General features: G+C 55.0%; 7 protein-coding genes across 7 annotated transcripts; 3 read left to right on the top strand and 4 right to left on the bottom strand.

Annotated features, from left to right (window-relative positions):
• Positions 1 to 1,068: 1,068 nt before the first annotated feature.
• GGS23DRAFT_600941 (MFS general substrate transporter) lies at positions 1,069 to 2,885 on the bottom strand (the record flags this gene model as incomplete). The annotated part of the gene is made up of 4 exons (XM_051519145.1): positions 1,069 to 1,653; positions 1,704 to 2,295; positions 2,364 to 2,649; positions 2,714 to 2,885. The coding sequence occupies 4 exons, from the start codon at positions 2,883 to 2,885 to the stop codon at positions 1,069 to 1,071; spliced, it is 1,635 nt and encodes a 544-aa protein (XP_051367628.1).
• Positions 2,886 to 3,648: 763 nt separating this feature from the next.
• GGS23DRAFT_617566 (acetyl-CoA synthetase-like protein) lies at positions 3,649 to 7,221 on the bottom strand (the record flags this gene model as incomplete). Its single annotated transcript, XM_051520882.1, has 3 exons — positions 3,649 to 4,420; positions 4,482 to 4,858; positions 4,911 to 7,221. The coding sequence occupies 3 exons, from the start codon at positions 7,219 to 7,221 to the stop codon at positions 3,923 to 3,925; spliced, it is 3,186 nt and encodes a 1,061-aa protein (XP_051367629.1). The 3' UTR covers positions 3,649 to 3,922.
• Positions 7,222 to 7,853: 632 nt separating this feature from the next.
• On the top strand, positions 7,854 to 9,695 carry GGS23DRAFT_617572 (MFS general substrate transporter; the record flags this gene model as incomplete). Its single annotated transcript, XM_051520883.1, has 3 exons — positions 7,854 to 8,578; positions 8,640 to 9,606; positions 9,630 to 9,695. Exons 1-3 carry the CDS (start codon positions 7,896 to 7,898, stop codon positions 9,693 to 9,695), a joined length of 1,716 nt encoding a protein of 571 aa, XP_051367630.1. The 5' UTR covers positions 7,854 to 7,895.
• Positions 9,696 to 11,687: 1,992 nt separating this feature from the next.
• On the top strand, positions 11,688 to 13,811 carry GGS23DRAFT_387799 (FAD/NAD(P)-binding domain-containing protein). Its single transcript, XM_051513490.1, has 4 exons — positions 11,688 to 12,366; positions 12,446 to 12,603; positions 12,677 to 12,995; positions 13,056 to 13,811. The coding sequence occupies exons 1-4, from the start codon at positions 11,822 to 11,824 to the stop codon at positions 13,738 to 13,740; spliced, it is 1,707 nt and encodes a 568-aa protein (XP_051367631.1). The 5' UTR covers positions 11,688 to 11,821; the 3' UTR covers positions 13,741 to 13,811.
• Positions 13,812 to 14,021: 210 nt separating this feature from the next.
• GGS23DRAFT_588179 (FAD/NAD(P)-binding domain-containing protein) lies at positions 14,022 to 15,753 on the bottom strand. Its single transcript, XM_051517534.1, has 3 exons — positions 15,051 to 15,753; positions 14,599 to 14,960; positions 14,022 to 14,545 (listed from the first exon to the last, which is right to left on the bottom strand). Exons 1-3 carry the CDS (start codon positions 15,559 to 15,561, stop codon positions 14,138 to 14,140), a joined length of 1,281 nt encoding a protein of 426 aa, XP_051367632.1. The 5' UTR covers positions 15,562 to 15,753; the 3' UTR covers positions 14,022 to 14,137.
• A 533-nt stretch (positions 15,754 to 16,286) lies between these two features.
• Positions 16,287 to 16,862, top strand: GGS23DRAFT_600946 (uncharacterized protein; the record flags this gene model as incomplete). The annotated part of the gene is made up of 3 exons (XM_051519146.1): positions 16,287 to 16,360; positions 16,449 to 16,640; positions 16,718 to 16,862. 3 exons carry the CDS (start codon positions 16,287 to 16,289, stop codon positions 16,860 to 16,862), a joined length of 411 nt encoding a protein of 136 aa, XP_051367633.1.
• Positions 16,863 to 17,487: 625 nt separating this feature from the next.
• GGS23DRAFT_600947 (NAD(P)-binding protein) lies at positions 17,488 to 18,147 on the bottom strand (the record flags this gene model as incomplete). Its single annotated transcript, XM_051519147.1, has 2 exons — positions 17,488 to 17,864; positions 17,949 to 18,147. The coding sequence occupies 2 exons, from the start codon at positions 18,145 to 18,147 to the stop codon at positions 17,488 to 17,490; spliced, it is 576 nt and encodes a 191-aa protein (XP_051367634.1).
• Positions 18,148 to 18,421: the final 274 nt, after the last annotated feature.

Consider the following 18,421-nt stretch of genomic DNA (forward strand, 5'->3'; position numbering starts at 1 on the left):
CGCCGAAGCACCAAATCAACAAGCCATACTACAAGGAGTATTTCGAGATCACCGAACCCATGTTCATCAAGCCGAGGGAGGTCCAGATCCTCGAGCCTATGGGGCCCGAGCTCTTGATGATCAAGAAGAGTCTCCTGAGCTAGCAAGACGCCATCGCTGTCGCGGCCTAAGTGCGCCAGCCGCTTAACGAAGCTTCGCAATGCAGTTCCCGTTTCTGCGCCGTAGATTTCGTCACTCGAGTCGAGAAGATGCCAGGAGGACCACGGCAGCATGTGAGGAAATATATTTCCGCGTATTCCTGTACATCGATGTAGCTCGACAGATAAACAAGACTACATACCTACATATATCTCTCTTTCATTTAAAAAAAATAGTATGCCAAGAATTCTCCAACTCGAAAGAAACGTGTGTAAGCAACGCCCACGAGGCGAGTTCCCAAAACGATAGCGAAATAGCATTGTCGCCGGTCTCGCCTCGGCTGCAACACGCCGTCCCAAGCGATGGCGTTCAGAGCACTGTCGCTGGCGAGTCTTCTTTTTCTCCTTGGCGAAAAAAAGGGAGAACCTCGAATGACAGCGTATCCAAATCAAATATGGGGTATCATAAGCAGCGCCGAACCAAGACTCCTAAAGAGATGAAGGAAGAAAAAAACAAGTCAACGCCTCCCAACTAGGTTGTGCCATGAGGTAGGCGAAAGGCGATAGCGCTTCAGCATTGTCACCCCGCTTACCTCCCACCGCAATACGCTCATCCCAGCGATGGCGTAACGGCACTTTCGCTGTCGAAGCTGGGAAATCCCCGTATGATTTGCGTATCAACCTTCCACCAGACATGACTCGCACTGCGAATCCATTATGAGAGAAAGCGCCTCGAAGAAAATGGTCGAAATGAGCGGGTTGAACGGCTTACAATCGCTAGAAGGAAAAGAAGGAGGGGGAAAAAAAGGGGGGGGGGGGGGGGGCTAACGTTACCCCGACTCCACAGATGTTCCAGCTCGATTGTTGAAGATCACTGCGTGGCACCACCGTGGTTGTTCCGGTATTCCACCGGGTAATCAGGCCGATAGGTTTATGTCCGTCGGTTCCACCACATGCGACCGAAGCCACGTTGCTCTAGCTCGCGGCGGGCGGCGCCGTCTTGGAAGCTATCCGTTCCGTCGAGAGTCGAACTCTCGCTGCTGTCGATCTTGTGACTTGGTTTGTTGCCGGCGATCTTGAGTGCAACAAACATGACGACGCTACTGAGAATGCTCATGCATAGAATGCCGATCATCGTCAGGTTGCTTCGACGGTACTGGTGGGGGCCACGAGCGGCATCCGCTGGCCATCCCGTATACAATGCGTAAGTCGTCGTGATACTCCCAAGGTTACCCAATCCGGAGACGAGGGCGGACGCGGCAGCAACGCCCACCTCTCCGTGACGCTGCTGGAATATCTCGTTGGTCCAAGTCATGCAAATAGGTACCGTGGGCCCGAGACCGAAGCCAACCATCAGGAGCCCTCCGTACCTCGCCCACGGGTTCCAGATAGGGGCAAAGGTAACGGTAAGAAGCCCAGCAATCTGGATGCATACAGCGCACGAGAAGAACAGGGGGCGGAGACGATGAAACCGGTCCGAAATCGGAGTAACGAGTAAGATGGCGATCAAATCCATCTAGCGACATTAGAAGACGAGCGAGAAACGTGAGAACTAGATTGACTTACAATCCAGATGGGCGCAAATAGCAGGCTGAGTTGCACCCCCGTAAAAGACGGATTGATGCCGCGGATGATCACCGTACCGTAGAGCTGGGTGCCAATCCCGACCCCGACAACGCCAAAGTACATCAGGGTTAACGGCCACAGCCTCCAGTCGACGAGGACATATCCCAAATCCTTGACAGTCCAGGACCTTGGGTGGTAGACTCGCTTGAGGTCTTGGTAATGAATCAGGGCATCCTCGCCCTCTAGAGCCTCGGGGGTCGGAGGGAGCCACCTCGCAAAGCCGGACTGAGGCCTCGTCTGCCCTGGCGGTAGCGGACGATCTGGTAACCACCACAACAGAGTCCAGCCGAGCACGACAGCAAGTAGGCCATAGATGAGAAACATCCACTGGAAGCCCACGAGTCCGCCCACGCCATCCATCAGCTGAAATCCCGCAGACACCAGCCCGACTACGGCGGCGGAGACCTGCGCGGCGGTGAAATACTGTCCGATTCGCTTGCCCGTCCGGGAGGGCGGGTAGAACAGGGTCAGATAGTAGGACATACCCGGCCACATGCCAGCAATGACCACACCAAGCAGGAAGCGCAACAGCCTTGGCCAACCGTTAGGGGAGGTTCACGGCTAGCGGGGGGAGAGGGGAGGGGGGACATGGAAACTTACTTCAAGCTCCAGGCGGCCTGTACGGCGGCGAAGCAGGCTCCTATGACGCCGACGGCGAAGACGATTCGGGCCATCCAGACGCGGGGACTGAGCTTGCTCATGACGAGGTTGGAAGGGCAGTCGAAGATGACGTAGGAGACGTAGAAGAGGGCCAGGGCGGTGGACACGTCGTTAGACGAGAGGTTGAGCATGGTGATCAGGTCGTGTCCGACATCCGCGTTCATAGTCTGGGCGAGTCCGATGTTGGAGCGGATAGCGGAGCAGAGGAAGTACAAGATCCAGAAAGCTGCCGAATGGGGGTTTAGCACAAGCGCTGCCACCGGGCGGCTGTGGCACGCAGCCTCACTCACGTGGGATGATGCGGAGATCGAGCTTTCTGTAGACCTGCTCGACCCTCTCCACGTCGTACTCGACGCGAGCAGCAGGTTCAGGCCCCCCGTCGCGAACCGCTGCCACATCCGGCTCCACACCGGATTTGGCAGGTTCCTGGCCATGCTCCGGCACAGCTGAGTCGGAAGCCATACTGGGACTGCGAAGCAATGGAGGCGCGTGCTGCCAGTCTTTTCAAGCCGCGAGCCGTCCGAGGTTGTGTGGGCAAAGGTGGCCTGGCGTGCTGAGGGTAGATATACCCGTCTCAGCTGGGCGCGGGTATTGGTTGTCTACGGCAACGGCTCTCCGTCTCGAACCATAAGACCTCTACGAGAGGGTATGGGCGGGAGCTTTAGGAGAGCGGGAGGGAAGAGGAGGGGGGGGACGGGGGGAGGTTGAAGGGAGGGAAAGGCGACAGTGAAAGAGAGAGGAGCTAGAAAAATTTGGCAGCATATATGTGCAACCTACCCGTACTGTAACTACCTCGTTAGGTAATCTAGTCGAGCTGCAGAGTGAGAAGGATTATAGAAATCGGCCTGGGCCAATGAGACAAGCCGGTGGCGGGCTGGGGCCAGGGATAAGGCATCTTCGGTACCTCCCTAGGTAGTAAAGGCAGGTAGGTACCTGCTACCTTGCCTTGGAAGTGCACATTCGGTACCCAAGTCGGCGCCTACACTCCGGACCAGATCCGCTTGATGTCGGAAGCGCCCAAAGTACCTGGCGTGCTATTACTATACCTGCTTCCTGGTATCGAACGACATAACCTACCTGGTATGTACATATGCGCGCATACACTACACTTGCAGACTTCCCCCATCCATGCCGTCCGTGTCCGTCCCCGGCTATCCCCGGCTAGGTGATGTTGCTTTAGCACACGCCAAGAGCCCCTAGTATATTAGTACTCGATATGCCGATATGTCTCCTCGTCAGTTGCATGCCACTTCGCCCATCTCACGAACCTCGATAACCCGCCAGCAGACGCCGCCATGGAGAACAAGCGATGGTTACATTCGGTTGCCTATAGGTTGCCAGCTTCTGCACTGGTGCGCTGTAAGAAACTCCGAGCTTCTTGGCTTTGTCAGCCATTGCCGGATCCTAGATGTCGGCAGAGAGTCCAGGCCGTAGACGGCTCTATCCGAACCGCAACTCTCAGCAAAACCAGATGACACCGAACGGCTTCAGCTATCCCTTCAATATCCCCACTGATCCAGCCAGATGTCCAGCCACTCAGAGCCGACTCGCTCTAGCCCCCGAAGCCTTCCACTTAGTCTAGTCGCTTCGCTCGTCTCAAACTCTGGCCCCGCGCTCGACCGTGACAGGCCGGCCAGGAAAGGGATCAACTTCGACGCGGACAGAATGTCTGAGCCCTGGCTGTCCGGTGAGGCAACCACACTCTGAAGTCCTTCGATCCATTTCTCCAGGGGCACAATCTCGACAGACCCTGTCTTTGACCTCGTGCCGAGCCGGGAGACGACAGTAGGCAGTAAAGACTGACCCCAGCCGGTTTTCTGGGGGTTGACGGCGTGGAAAACCTGCGGTCCTGTCGCATGCTCGGCGCCATCTTCTGGTTCGACCCTGGCGAGCTGAAGGATTATGGACGAGAGGAGGTCGACAGGTATCCAGTCAACTTGGTCGTTACGTCCCAGGCTCTCGGGGACAAGCCCCAGAAGAGCCGATGCGTCGACGATCTGGCCAGTGTTGATTAGCTAAAGGACAGGAAATCGCCATCACACAGACGCGGAGACTTACGCTAGGGAACCATTCGCTGCGTTTCCAAAGTCCTCTGCGATGCTCAGCTCGCACCGGACCCGCAATCTGACCAACGCGGCAAATGGTAACGCTCAGTCCATCCTTCTCGTGAGCGGCTAGAAGGAGCTGTTCGGCTACCAGTTTCGACTCGCCGTATCCTGACACCGCTGCTGACCCATCCCTCAGGGGCTTCTCAGCCACGGGCACGCCTGGCGAGCTGGGATTATTCGCGACGCCGATGGATGACGTGAAAAAGATCGACGTCGTCTTTTCTGCGGTCGAGCCTTCGACTGCTAGGGCAATCAAGTTTCGGACTCCTTTGATATGTGGCTCGAATGAAGACAGGGTGAGATTAAAGTCAACCTTCCATTGAGTGTCTAACAGTCCGATTAGTACATAACACAAATCAATTAAGGAGTCTTCACTCACGGATAATATGCGTCGCATTCTGGGCCAGGTAGGCGTAGTCGGCCGCTGATAGCCCCAGCAGTTGATCCGAGAGTATCGCGTGTCGAAAATGGACATTGTAAGACTGGAAGTCAGTCTCCAGCCCCTGACTGCGACTCCGGGACAACTGTCTCGCGGGAGCATCCGGGGAACGATTCAAGCACCAGATTTCGTCGACGGTGTCGCATTTCATTAGCGCATCCAACAAGTAAGACCCCAAGGAACCCGTACTCCCCGTCAATATCACGAATAGCCGGTCCCGTCTTATATTGATAACCGCGCCAAGCCTGTTGCTCGTGGATCCCGGCAAGGCGTCGACGTACTTAGATATGAGACGCGATAACGGGTTTGGCCGACCAAGCAGTTTCTCAGCGCTGTCTTCAGAAGTTTGCGTTTGGCTAATGAAGGCATCAGCTAGCATATTTATCGTGGGGTTCCTGTAAATGATGGACGCGCTGATAGAGGTCGATTGGGTTTGCTTCTCCCGGGATAAGCTGGCTGAGAACGCCCTCGACAGGCTTAGCACCTGAAGTGAGTTCAAACCCGCCACGGCGAAGAAGTCATCGTCGTCACCAAGCTCTTCGAGCTGCGTCTCAGCTTGAATAACTTTCTTTATACCCGTTCGCAGTCTATCTGGGCAGCCGAAATCCAGCACCGGCAGATCGTCCAAAGTGGGCGATCCCTTATCCCTGGAATAGACGAGCTCGAGCTCTTTCTCATACAGCTCAATCGCTAGCCCGCGCCGCACGGTGCCTTTGGACGTCTTAGGGAAAGGCTTGTCTGGCGAGGCGATGATGACGAAATCCCTATAGAGCTTTGCGTGCGTTGGGGCCGACCTGTTTGCTGCTTCTATCGAGGGCCAGAGTTCGTCGATGAGACGGCGGGTACCAACTTCGTCCCGTACGTATGCGCGTTCTACGACTTCTATCACTGCAGAGGTCTGGAATCTCCCGTGGCCTGCTATTACGACGGCTTTCACAAGTGGATAAGAGCCAATTATGAGCTCCATGTTGCTCGGTTGAACTTTCTCACCGTTTAAGAGGACAAGAATATTGTCTGCTCTGCCCTCGTACCTGTATAGATCTTGTTTCGTTGGGTGTCTCGAGAACAAGTCTCGGAAATAATATTCCTGAAGCTCGGGGAATGTCGAGAAGACAGGCTGCCACCGCGCTAATTCCGCTTTACGGATGGCGACGAGTTCGTAGAGGCCTCCGCCTCTATCTTGTAGCTCTAAGCCAGCGTTCGGATGGAGGCGGATGTAGTTCCAATCCTCTGGGTCCGTCTCGATGCATGGAAGCCATCCTGTCTCGGTGGTACCGATGGAAAGACGGAGTTTGGTATGCTTCCATATCCGGTTCCCTGCTTCCAAACTCACTGGTCCTCCACCGTAGGCCAATGCCTTAACGGTACCTATGAGGACTAGGAATTCTTCATCCCTGGATATTTCTTCCACGAGATATGGTGCGGTGAACACTGCGTCTGGCTTGGCCCGCTCAATCACCGACTTCATTAAATCGAGATTGACGGGCTTGTCCGGGCCAAGAACGACGGCAGTGCCATGGAAGAGGGGCCACATCATGGCATTGGCAAGCCCTGCCGCATGGTAAAACGGGAACGTCAGATAGACTCTCGAGCCGTAGTAGTCGTGAAGTAGTAGGGGACGTCCGTCGACCTTAGGGAGTAGGTTATTAGCCCCGATGGACGCTACGCTGTCGAGGAACCTAACAACTGGCTTCGGATGCCCGGTACTCCCACTTGTGTGCAGAACCCACGCCGGATCTCTCCTGCCCTGTTCCCAAGTTTTCCTGTATCCGTATTTGGCACTTCGTTCAGTGGTGAAGAAATAATCAAGGTCTGGCAGCGATACCGTCTTCAGAGGAAGCTGTCCTAGCACTCGTTCAATATTCGAACCCTCAGATGGAACCAACCAGATACTGCAGCTGGCAGCTCTTATGACGGCTATGTCACCCTCCGTGCTATTCCTCGGCGATGTAAAGAGCATCTTATACCCTGTCTTGATAGCAGCGGCGACGAGGATGAGATATCGGATATCCTGGGGGCCGGCGTACCCTAATGTTGGAAAGTCCGCGCCGCGGCCTAGGGTCTCGTCGAGCCACCAGGATGCGCGGCTGATGGCGTCGGCATAGGCCTGGGCCGTGACTTTTACGAAAGGGGCGTCGATGTCATCCTGAGTCGGAATCTCGTATAATATTCGCCCAGGCTCCAGCTCGCCTAGTTCATCTATAATATGGGGGAACAGTCGCTGTCCAGCGTCTTCACGATATCTGTCCATCTTGACGCACGGACGCTATTATGTCGACTTATGCTAACGTCTAGTGAGCTCAGAGGACCTTGTCGTCCCAAGGGCCGAACATACCTAGCACGCTGTCGACGAGAGTTTAGATCATAATCCCCAAGTTGAACCGACACACGACGAATTGCGTAAGAGAGTATAAGGCTAAAAGGCACGCGATTATTTCAACGATCTTAATACAGTTTGTCGTCGAGAAGCGTCCGAACTCAGCTGCAAGATAAGCCACCCAATCACAATGGGAGAGGCATGAGAGATTCCGGATACCACTTGCTATGTATTTTCTTATCTTGCCTCTGCTATGCACCAAGGGTTCTGGGTAGACCCCGAGAGCTCTCCCGCCTTTGGTCTATTGCGCAATTCAGGGGGTCCGTGACGCACGACAACCCTCGGGATCCCTCTGCCGCATTTTTGTGTTACCAACGTATTCGTTAGCTTGATTCCCAGTCACTGATAACTCTAGGCGGATTGCCAATGGTTTCTTGACTGCCGATAACGAAATAGACCCTCTGCTGGTAGCCCGTTTATAAAGCTCCGTCGAAATGGAAACTGTAGGTGGTGTATGGACGTTAGATATCTGGACATATTGTCTTCGAATCTAATCACCTAGTATTGTCGTCAACCTCGTGAGATACCCCAGCGCCGCGGTGCGTAACATGGGTCTTGGGATCCTAGAGCCCCACACGGACGAGCCCGTCCCCGGGACGGTCCATCTACAAGCGGAAGCCGGGAGACGCCTCCGGAATCGGTCTCGTTTGAAGCATGGAACGGGACGCCATGCGGATATCGTCCTCGCACCGCAGCCCTCCGACTCCCCGAACGATCCTTTGAACTGGTCTCGGGCTAGGAAGCTCTACACGTCCATCTTCCTCAGCATCGGCACCGGGTTAATGGCGGGAACTCACAATTTCGTCAACCCCGCAAATTCTCAGCTCGCGAAGACGTTCCAGACCAACATATCTACCATATCGCAAAGCGTCAGCATTGTCTTGCTAACTCTGGGAATCAGTGCGGTGTTCTCAAGCCCTCTTGCTCGCATCTGGGGTAAGCGGCCCGTCATCCTAGTCGGCAACGCCCTGGCTACCATCGGATACGTAATCGCCGTTTCTAAGCCGGGGAATCTTACGGCACTGTACGTCGGGCGAGCGATCCACGGATTGGGAATTTCGCCGCTGGAATATCTAGTCAGCTCCAGTGTCGGCGACTTATTCTTCGTCCACGAGCGTGGGGTCCACCTGGCGCTGTGGCATTACGCTCTCTCGGGAGGCAATGCTATCGGCCAGGTGATCGGAACGCAGATACTAGCTGCGCAGGGTTGGCTTTGGCCGTTCTACTATACGTAAGCGAGCACGCCTCTACTGTTGATGCAGGCGCGAGCTCACCTAGGTATATCCTACAAGAATCATCGCCTTCGCATTGTACACCATCATATACTTATTCACTTGCCCGGAGACTACGTACAACCGCCCGCACTGGCTTGACATCGATATCGAGGAGGAAGTGGCAGAAAATAGTAGTCTCGAAGGTGGAGGCTCGGGCGACAAGTCGGATAATAATAGGGTTGCCAGCCAGAAGAGCAGCAACCCCGTGACAACAGAGGTCCGAGATTTCGAGGGGGGGGGCTCTTCGGACGCGCCGATATCCTACTGGCAGGGCCTCAAGATTTACAATCGCAGGTTTAGCGACGAGTCACCCGTGCGCTCTCTGCTCACACCGTGGACTGCGTTTATGCTTCCGGCGGTCAGCTGGGCCGGGTTCTCCTACGGCTGTTCCGTCGCCTTTTCCGCGTCCTTCTCAGTAGCGCTGGGCCAAATTTTCACGAAGCCGCCGTACAACCTTACCACCTCGCAAGTCGGGCTGTCGGCTTTTTCCTCCTTCATCGCCGCGACTCTGGGCAACGCCATCCCCGGCCCTGTGTGCGACTGGCTGGTGAAGTTTCTCTCTAGGAAAAACAAGGGTGTGTACGAGCCGGAATTCCGGCTCATCTTGTCGGTCCCATCCCTGATTCTCGGCCTGATGGGGTTCTGGGGCTTCGGGTTATCACTGGAGGGAAAGTCGGACTTCATGGTTCCGGTATTCTTCTACGGTCTCTCCGTCTTTGCGGGGTCGATCAACTCGCTCATCTCGAATGCGTACCTGCTCGACTGCCACCGGCCCCAAGCGCAAGACGGCTACGCAGCGGTCACGATCACGCGCGGCGTATACTCGTTCGCCATGACTTTCGTCATCAACGGTTGGTTGTCACGCGACGGGTACAAGGTGGTGTACTTTTGGATCGGGTTCCTCCACGGCCTCAGCTGTATCATCGGAATAGCTCTCTACTTTTTCGGGAAGAAGGCAAGTCCCCTGGCTGGTGCGGAAGGCCTCGTCGCGCTTACACCCAAATTTAGGTCCGCTACGCGGTTGCGAAGAACAAGTTCATCCAGAGCAGAATCGCGACGAGGAAAATTATTTAAGAGTAGCGAGCGGGTTGCCACGTCCCACCGCTACCCATCCAAGCTCGTCGAGACGACAGGGCCAACTCATGTTGCCTTCCGAGTATGTTAGCAGCCCACCGCCGCGCCTTTAACGTCCTAGCCAACACCACAAGTCAAAGGATAACATACCTACCTTAGAAGCCAGCCCTCCAGTGATGGTGGAGTCATCACGACCGGATCTGGACCAGGAACCTATCCACGGTCAGCCCGTGAGCAATATTCCCAGGCCCAATCCAGCTCTCGACTCAGGCAGCAATGCAAATGGAGTTGAGACTTACCCATCGCCTTGTTCTAGGCGCACGGGGGAGAATACGGCGAATCTCGAGGAAGGCCGCGAGGTAGATGTTGGGGACAATAACTACGGTCAATGAAACTTTCCGCCAGCCTTCCCCGACCCCGCGTCGCTAGATGCGCAAGAGACCGCAGCATAGCGTGTCCCGATGCAGAGATTTAAAGCCTACGCCCAACACAACTTAGGGCTACCTGCGCCGGCTTTTCGCCATCGCCCCACGTTAGGATCATGGCAGAGCTCATCGAAACCCGTTTCTCGCAGGTACGCTTAACAGAACTAGTTATCAACTAAGCTGAGTTCCTATCCGGCTTCGCCAACAATAGAGTGTCCGGTCTTTTACTTCTATTTGCCATTTTCACTTTAGGCGCTCGAGCCTGTCTCAAAACCCTGCCCTACTAAACCATAAGGGCACCAACCAAATGGCCGCACAGAGGTTCTATAAAGCAACTAAGGTTAAGAACCCTAACATCAACGAACCCTCGCCCTCTCTTCGCCAAAGTGCTCTTTACTTCACAGTTTTCGACTCCATGATCAGCCCTCCGCCGCCACGAGCGACAACTCCCCCCTCTTATTCCCAGTTAAGGTTGGCAGGGCTACCTTAGCGCATCGTATGGTCGTAGCCCCCATAACACGCCGCCATGTCCTGGTTGGTTTCATCCCGTCACCACTTATAATAGATGGTAGGTACCTTAGGTTACATCGTTAGGAGCTCCGCTTATAGCCGGCTTTGGTAACACTAGCGAATGATGGCTCAGCGACATCGTAGCCATTAATAATCATACGTCTGACTTCAGGGCCGACTCTACGAAGCCCATTATCGTGCTCTCTAACTTGCTGGAGCCCTCGATAGATACCTACCTACATTTACAGGGCGCTTAACAATAAATTAAGGGTTTCTATCAGGTCTCCGCATATAGAGACGTTACAACTATGTATGTAATCCCCCCAAACCCGTACGATCGCCGCACAGAGCTCACTGGACGAGGCCCTGACGACACTAAGATATATCGTTTCCCGAGTGTAACAGGACAAAAAAAGCCGGCAGATAAGAGGCGGGTTTGCCTCACAGGGTGCCACTGACTTACCGACAACTAGACACGACGACGCCGTTCTAGCGCCAGATATATCACCAGTATACCCTACCCCGTCGCTTCGTCTCGCGCTACTAGTCCTTGGCGAAGATTCTAGTGCCTCAGCTCCCCAGTAGGCTCCGTATCTCGTGCAGAGAGATGTTTATATCCAGTTATATCCGGGGAAACAGCCACACCATCGCCGCGTCCGGCTAAGAATCCTTGTCCCTCCAGCATTTCGGCGATGCTTCATCGGGAAAGCCCACGTAGGACAAGACCCTCCTAGGTAGGTAGGTAGTATGTATGTAATACCAGGCGATCCCTACAGGGATATAGATACAGGGACGGAGATTCACTCGTCTCCCCACAGCTGCGAGGCTGTGGGCGCTCCCAGGTCGGCGACATCGAGGGCAACAGGTTGCTTGAGCAAATGTAATGAGGAATTTGCGTGATCACCGACGGCGGATACCCCATCCCGAGCGCGAGGCGAGACGGAGCGTAAGAGAGCTATGGCTGCATGGGGAGCGAATCGCGTCGGACCCAGATCTGGTGGATGGCGAGAGTCCGCAGAGAATCGATCACCTAACAGGTCTCAATCCTCCTCCAGCTCACTACTTCTCCAAACACTACTAGTATTCTACCTATTATGCTGGCTCCCCGGGACGTACAGAACGCCCGTGGCAGCGCGTCTCAGGGAATGCTTCTGATAGATTTGTTGTCAGCAAGGATCAACACTGCACACAATGGCCGCCATCAATGGGACGAATGGTATCTCGACCAGGTTGCTCACAGCCCCTGAACGAAGTGCGCTATTGCCGCGCAACGAAAGCGACATCGTTGGGGCGAGCCATGTTAATGAGCCAAAACCCGCCCGGGTTATCTTTATCGGCGCGGGCCTTTCTGGGATCGCATTTGCCTACAAGGCAAATCAGATCGAAAAACTATCCTACACCATCTACGAGAAGAACGCAGATACCGGTGGCGTCTGGCTCGAGCACCGCTATCCTGGCGTCTCCTGTGATGTGCCGGCTCACGGCTACAGTTATACCTGGAGAGCCAATCCCGACTGGAGCCGGTTCTACGCCAGCGGCGAAGAGATTTGCCAATGGTATCAGAAGCTGGCCAGGGAGTACGGCGTCTATGAGCATACCAAGTTCAATCACAAAGTAGTCGGTGCAAAGTGGGACGATGAGAGCCAGCTTTGGACCGTCGAAGTCGACAACCTGGCGGCGGGACACCGCTTCACCGACACAGCCGAGGTCTTGGTGAACGGAGGGGGCCCGCTGGAGTAAGAAATGCTGTTTTCTTCCTTTTGAAAAGGGATGACAGGGGATATTGTAGGGTCAGCCGTTGACTTAAGATTGTAGTAACTGGAAGTGGCCTGATATCGAAGGTCTTCATGATTTCCAGGGCCCTGTACTTCATACTGCGAAATGGGATAGCAGCATTACGTTGAAAGGGAAAAGGGTGGCAGTCATCGGATCCGGCGCGTCGGGGATCCAGCTTGTACCTCAGCTACAGCCCAGTAAGTCACTCCGTTGCCTCACTATTATTGCCTCTCGGGCTTGCACGACGCTGAGTGCATCTCCACCGATCAGTCGTCAGTAAGCTTGTCTCCTTCAACAGGTCACCCAACTGGATCGCGCCCCAGTTTGCCGGACAGCTTGCAGAACACGGGCGCGACACTGTGTACACGGCGGATCAGAAAGAGGAGTGGCGAAACCACCCCGAGAAACTGAGAGACTACCGGAGAGTTGTCGAGCACACCATGAATGCCCATTTCCCCTCGTTTTACAAGTACTCCGAAGCTCAAAAGGCGGATCGAGCAGCAGTTGCCGAGAGCATGCGAAAGCGACTGAACAACGACTCAATACTGTGCAAAAAACTCATTCCTAATTTCGAACTGGGTTGTAGACGGTGAGTGACAGTCCCGGATGGCCTTGGCCTCGGAAACCGCTGCTGATTCAACCACGATAGCGTGACGCCTGGAAATGGCTACCTTGAGGCTATAACTAAGGAGAATGCCGAGGTGGTCACCACGGGCATCCGAAAGGTCGTCCCTAGTGGCATCATCAGCAACGATGGACAGCTGCACGAGGTAGACGTTATCGTTACCGCGACGGGATACGATACCTCGTTCGTCCCCCGGTTTCCCATTATCGGGACGGGCACGGTGAATCTACAGGACAAGTGGAGGGAAGAAGGGGCAGCAGCGTACCTATCGGTCGCTGTTCCCGGCTTCCCGAACTACTTCACGATCCTTGGTCCCAACGCGCCCATAAGTAACGGGTCTTTGGTGACTGCCATGGAGCATTTGCTCGACTACGCGCTTACGTTCGTACAGAAAATTCAGAAAGAAGGCGTTACGTCGGCAGCGGTGAGTGATGAGGCGGCAGCCGAGTTCAACGAATGGAAAAACGAGATCATGAAGGGCCTGTCATGGAGCGGTTCGTGTACGAGCTGGTACAAGAATGGGATGGTGGATGGCCCGGTTATCGGGCCATGGCCAGGCTCGGTGAACCACTTCCTAGAGATCATCAAGCACCCCAGGTACGAAGATTTCATCTTCAAGTACAAGTCCAGGAACCGATTCACGTATTTCGGAGACGGGAGGTCTACTAAGGAAGCGAAAGGGTTACCGCTAGGCTGGTATATTCAGTAGTAACCGAGGCTCAAGGCCTCCAGGTTAAGGGGTCTGTAAATAACACGACCTCATAAATACATGATCATTTTTCGTCAGAACGAAGCAGCGGAGCTAGCCAGGGGGTCAGCCAGATAACTTGACTTCGCATTGCATTTCCTCCCTCTCGTGCCGCCCAGTTCTAGTCTCCAAATCGCAGATCATCCAAGCCGCCACGTAGCATGGAACGTTACCATTAATGGGTGGTAGCGATGAGTCTCAGTCGAGCAGAATTCCCACCAATATAAGGACGTGCAAATACGACACACCTGCTTATTACTTAGGCACGTAACTACACAATATCTACAATTTCCCTGATACCATTGCAACGGTGGGCGGACCTCGGTATCAATGATAGGTAGACAAATAACAATCTATTTTAAAGGGATTCTGCGTCGTGACCGAAAAGCCACCCTCGCCTCTCCTTGCAGCCCCAGAAAATCGGGTTCTTGGGGTCGTCCTTGGTTATCCAGTAATCTCTCTCCCTCTGCCTCTCCCCATCGTGCAGATGGTAAGCATCTTGCAGTGTTCTCCCCGCCTTCTGGACAACCGAAGCCCGCGGCTGTCTAACTTCCTGGTATTTCGACAGCGCCGAGGTGAGCGTTTCTCGGGTAGCCCCTCGGAGCGCTTGCTTCAAAGCGGCCGCGTCCTCGCAAGCCATCGCGGCGCCCGACGCCATATAGGGGAGCGTAGGGTGAACCGCGTCGCCGAGCAGCGTCGCTTTCCCAGACGGGTGCACCCAGTGATCTACTAGGTCGAGATCGAACAACTGCCATTTCAAAATGTTCTACAAATGTAAGCAGCCAGCCAGCCTCGAAGACGAAATCCCGAAAGATTTACCTGTCCTGCCAAGTCGGTAATCTTCTTGACCCTCGGCTCCCAGCCTGCGAACCGTCTGATCAGCTCGCGGTTGTCGGTGATGACCGTCTTGTTCTCGCCAATATCAAACGGGCGATCGCGCATAGACTTCTGCGAGCAGCAGAATACCACATTGTAGAGCTCTCCGCCACGGATGGGATACCCGACAACGTGAGCCTCGGGCCCGCACCAGGATGACACCCAAGGCTGGGAGACGAGGTCTCTCAAGTCCGGATCCGCTAGAATGTCCTGCCCAGGGATGAGCACCCTATAAGAAACATCCCCGGTGTCGGTGGGCGGGAGCTCACGGCCATGAAAAAGAGGCCGGGCCTTGCTTTGTACACCTAGGGATATAAGTCAGCTTCGCTGTTCGCTTCCGGAATCTTGCAGCACAATATCGCAGAAGGACACGTCAAGATAATTAATTAGATTACCATCAGCAACCACAATCAAGTCCCCTTTGACGCAGACCCCCCCCTCTAAGATGGCAGCTGGTGCATCCAAGTCGTAGTCGTCCACCTTGCTCCCACCCCTTATGTCGACGTTTAGCGACTTGGCCTTCTCCAACAGAACGGCGTGGTAATCAGCTCGGTGGACCATGAGATAGCTGCCGCCAAAATCCCATTCGGGAACCCCGTGCGGCATGTCTGCAAGAATCTCCCCGTCGGAGTATCGCAAGAAGCGATTGCCGTTGGAATAGGTCTTCTTCATATACGTCAGGTCGACGCCCCAGCGGTGAAGTATCTTGAAGCTATTAGGCGGGATCCGGATGCCGGCCCCGACTTCGCCAAACGACGAGGCCTGCTCCAGCAAGATCACATGGTGGCCGTCGAGGCGCAGGCCGACGGCTGCCAGAAGACCCCCGATCCCCGCGCCGACGACGACCACGTTGAAAGTGTCTCCTCGAGGGGCGTCTGCGGGCACTTCGAGATCTCGGTCTACCATCTTGTCCCTGAGGTCTCCATACGCGTATATATAAGTTCTTAGCGTAGGCCAAACTGAACAGGACCGAGCGACGGTGAAACCCTTCGGAAAATAAGGGCGCCACCGCTAAGAGTTTCGGCGCATGCGAATGGGATATCAGACTCGAGGTAGATAGCATGACCTCATATTTCAACTCGCTCTAACAACGAATCCTCCCCCCCCCCCCCCCTCATCCCCTCGGACCACCCCCAGCCCAGAAGCAGAAACGGCGCCGATGGTACTGACATCTGGCGAGTTGCGATTGCGCCACACCAATGCATCATGTTGAAATCCAGGATATGCTCGTGAATGTCACTGTTCCCCATGGGTGCTTCACCATCCCTAACGCGCCTGGAAACCACACGGGAATAGAAGAGATAAAAGGGTCAGCCTTCCAGATCTACTCGCGATAACGAAGTCGTATGCGCTAAGCTCAAACAAGTATTGCCGAGTACCCCTGGAGCGGGTGAAATAAAACAGCCCCTGAACAAAGGATCGACAGCAACACACCCCAAAAAGGGTCGCAGGGGTTAAGTCGAGAATAGGCGAGCGCCGCAGAGCAGCGCTGCGAATGCCAGTACGGCCTCGTCTCCCGATCCCCACCCGTCCCAAACGCCTGCCACGGCGAGCACACCAAGACGCCGGCGCCTTCGGCCTCGCGGGCAGGACCGCCGCGCTTCTCCCTCTACGGCCCGCTCAAGGCCGCCATGGGCGAGCTCACCAACGAGCTGGCCGACGAGCTCGCCGTGTATAACATCCAGGCGAACTGCCTGTACCCCGGGTGAGCGGCCGAAACGGCCCCTCCCCTCCCCAGCCTCTCTCCCCGGGAGGTAGTCAGCTGTCGCAACGGCTGCTGACGCGCGGCGCAGGTGGATCGATACCCCTCTGTCGCGGAAGATGGTCGAGAATAGAGAGCTCAGCGATCGGATCGTGTCTGCTATCCCGGCTGGGCGATGGGGGAGGCCGCAAGACTTCAAGGAGGTAGCTGTCCTCTTGTCCAGTTCCGCAGGCGGCTACATAACAGGGTCTCGTATATGGGCCGATGGGGGCACACATAGCATGTAACAGAATCGATAACATTATCGCATGCTATGTGGAACGCAGTAGGGCAAAGGCCTAAAAACGCGATCTTTTCTAGGAGTAGTAGCGAATACCGGGGATATATCGCGTTAGGCTGGTATAACTGGGCGAACTTTGCTAATTTCGCTGCGTTGATGAACGGTGCGTCGGCGTTCAGCTCCAGCGAGGTGAAGCCGTCCCTCACTGCGTCGACGGGGAAGTGATCGGGATGCACAGTAGCCAGGACGATGGGGATCAACCCCTTGACGGCATGGATTTCGGGCTCTTGTTTTTCCCTCACGTGTCAGCTTCGTCCAATACCGCCTTTCCACCCCGGGCAGCTTTCGTTCTTCAGCTAACCGTGTCAAGTGCCCGCAACGCGGTCGCGAGAGCCAACGTCGCACCCGCGCTTGTCCCTCCACGTGGATGCTTTCTGGGTCGATCATGTGCTCGGATGGCGTGTACGGCCTGACCGGCACGTGTGCGCCATCGCCTATGAGGATGTCGAAATCTTCCGTCCTAAATCCCTTCTCTATACTCCTCGATCTTCGCTTACGTTAGCGAGCAAAGGGCCTCGCCCACTTACCAGGCCGGCCCAAGACCGCCGCGTTGTTTCTAACCGCTCCGTTATTCGCAAACTGTCGAACCTCCAGACAGCTTCGCGATCTGGCCGTAGCAGGATCAGGAAACGCTCAGGTTTTCCACGGGTATAATTACATCTCCCCCCTACTGGTGTGTTCAGTTGTAGATGAGGCGTCATAGAGATAAGAACAGTTGTTTACTGAGCCCTCGCCGACGAACCCCATCCGTCTAATATCGAAGCCTATGTAGGCAATGCTAGTAATATTATCAGCCAACAGTGGTATCTCTGTCCTGCTTCCCTAATCTAACCCCCTTCGCCTTCCGCGAATCGACCCATGCCGTATTCTGCTTGCCGAGCCATGTCTCTCTTGACGCTTGGATCGGGTCCTCCAGCTCCGTGTACGTCCCGGCAGCAATGTAGAGTGTCTTTCCGTGATAATCGGGATTCAGGGCAAGGAAGCTGATCGCTCTCGCGACGTCTTCTGGCTGGTTTATAGGCCAGTCGTTGGCCCGCCATGTCTCGAGAAGATGCTGGGTAAAGCGAGTCTGCGTGAACGCTGGCGCGACGACGTTGGCGCGAACTAGCCCTTCGGTCTTCAAGCTGTCGCGCAGAGAACGTACTAGGCCGAGGACGCCATGTTTCGCTGCGTTATGGATGGGGATTCCCGGGGTGTCGAGATACGAAGCAGCCTATCCGGTCAGAACCAGGGTTTCCGGGTTTTTCTGACGACGGAAGAAGCTGAGAGCTAGCTTGGTCGTGTATATGACGCCGCGCAGGGTGACATCCAGGACGATGAGGGTAGACGGCTGAACGCAGCCGTTGTAGTCGAGACGATCCACGAAAGCATCCTCGACAACCTCGTCGATACCGGCATTTCCCACCACGATATCGATATGACCATGCCGCGCAAGAGTTTTCTCAAACATGTTTAACTGCTCATCCCAGTTCGGGACGGACCCGGGGAAGAATTGGACGTTTCTGTTTAGTAAATTATCCGTGGTTAGCCTATTTCTAGAGACAGTCTGTTTTATTTAGACCAAGGAGATGAGATTAACGGACTCTCCCAGTTCCTTTCCTAGCTTTTTCACCCTCGTTGCCATTGACATCGAGAAAGGCAACTTTCGCTCCCAACCGGTAAAGCAACCTCACTCTACGAAGTCCGTCAGCGAACCAGTACATCGATACTACAAGGAAGTATCA

Source organism: Durotheca rogersii (genome assembly GCF_024521655.1).
Source record: "Durotheca rogersii strain YMJ 92031201 chromosome Unknown GGS23scaffold_40, whole genome shotgun sequence".
In the NCBI taxonomy this organism is placed as follows: domain Eukaryota; kingdom Fungi; phylum Ascomycota; class Sordariomycetes; order Xylariales; family Xylariaceae; genus Durotheca; species Durotheca rogersii.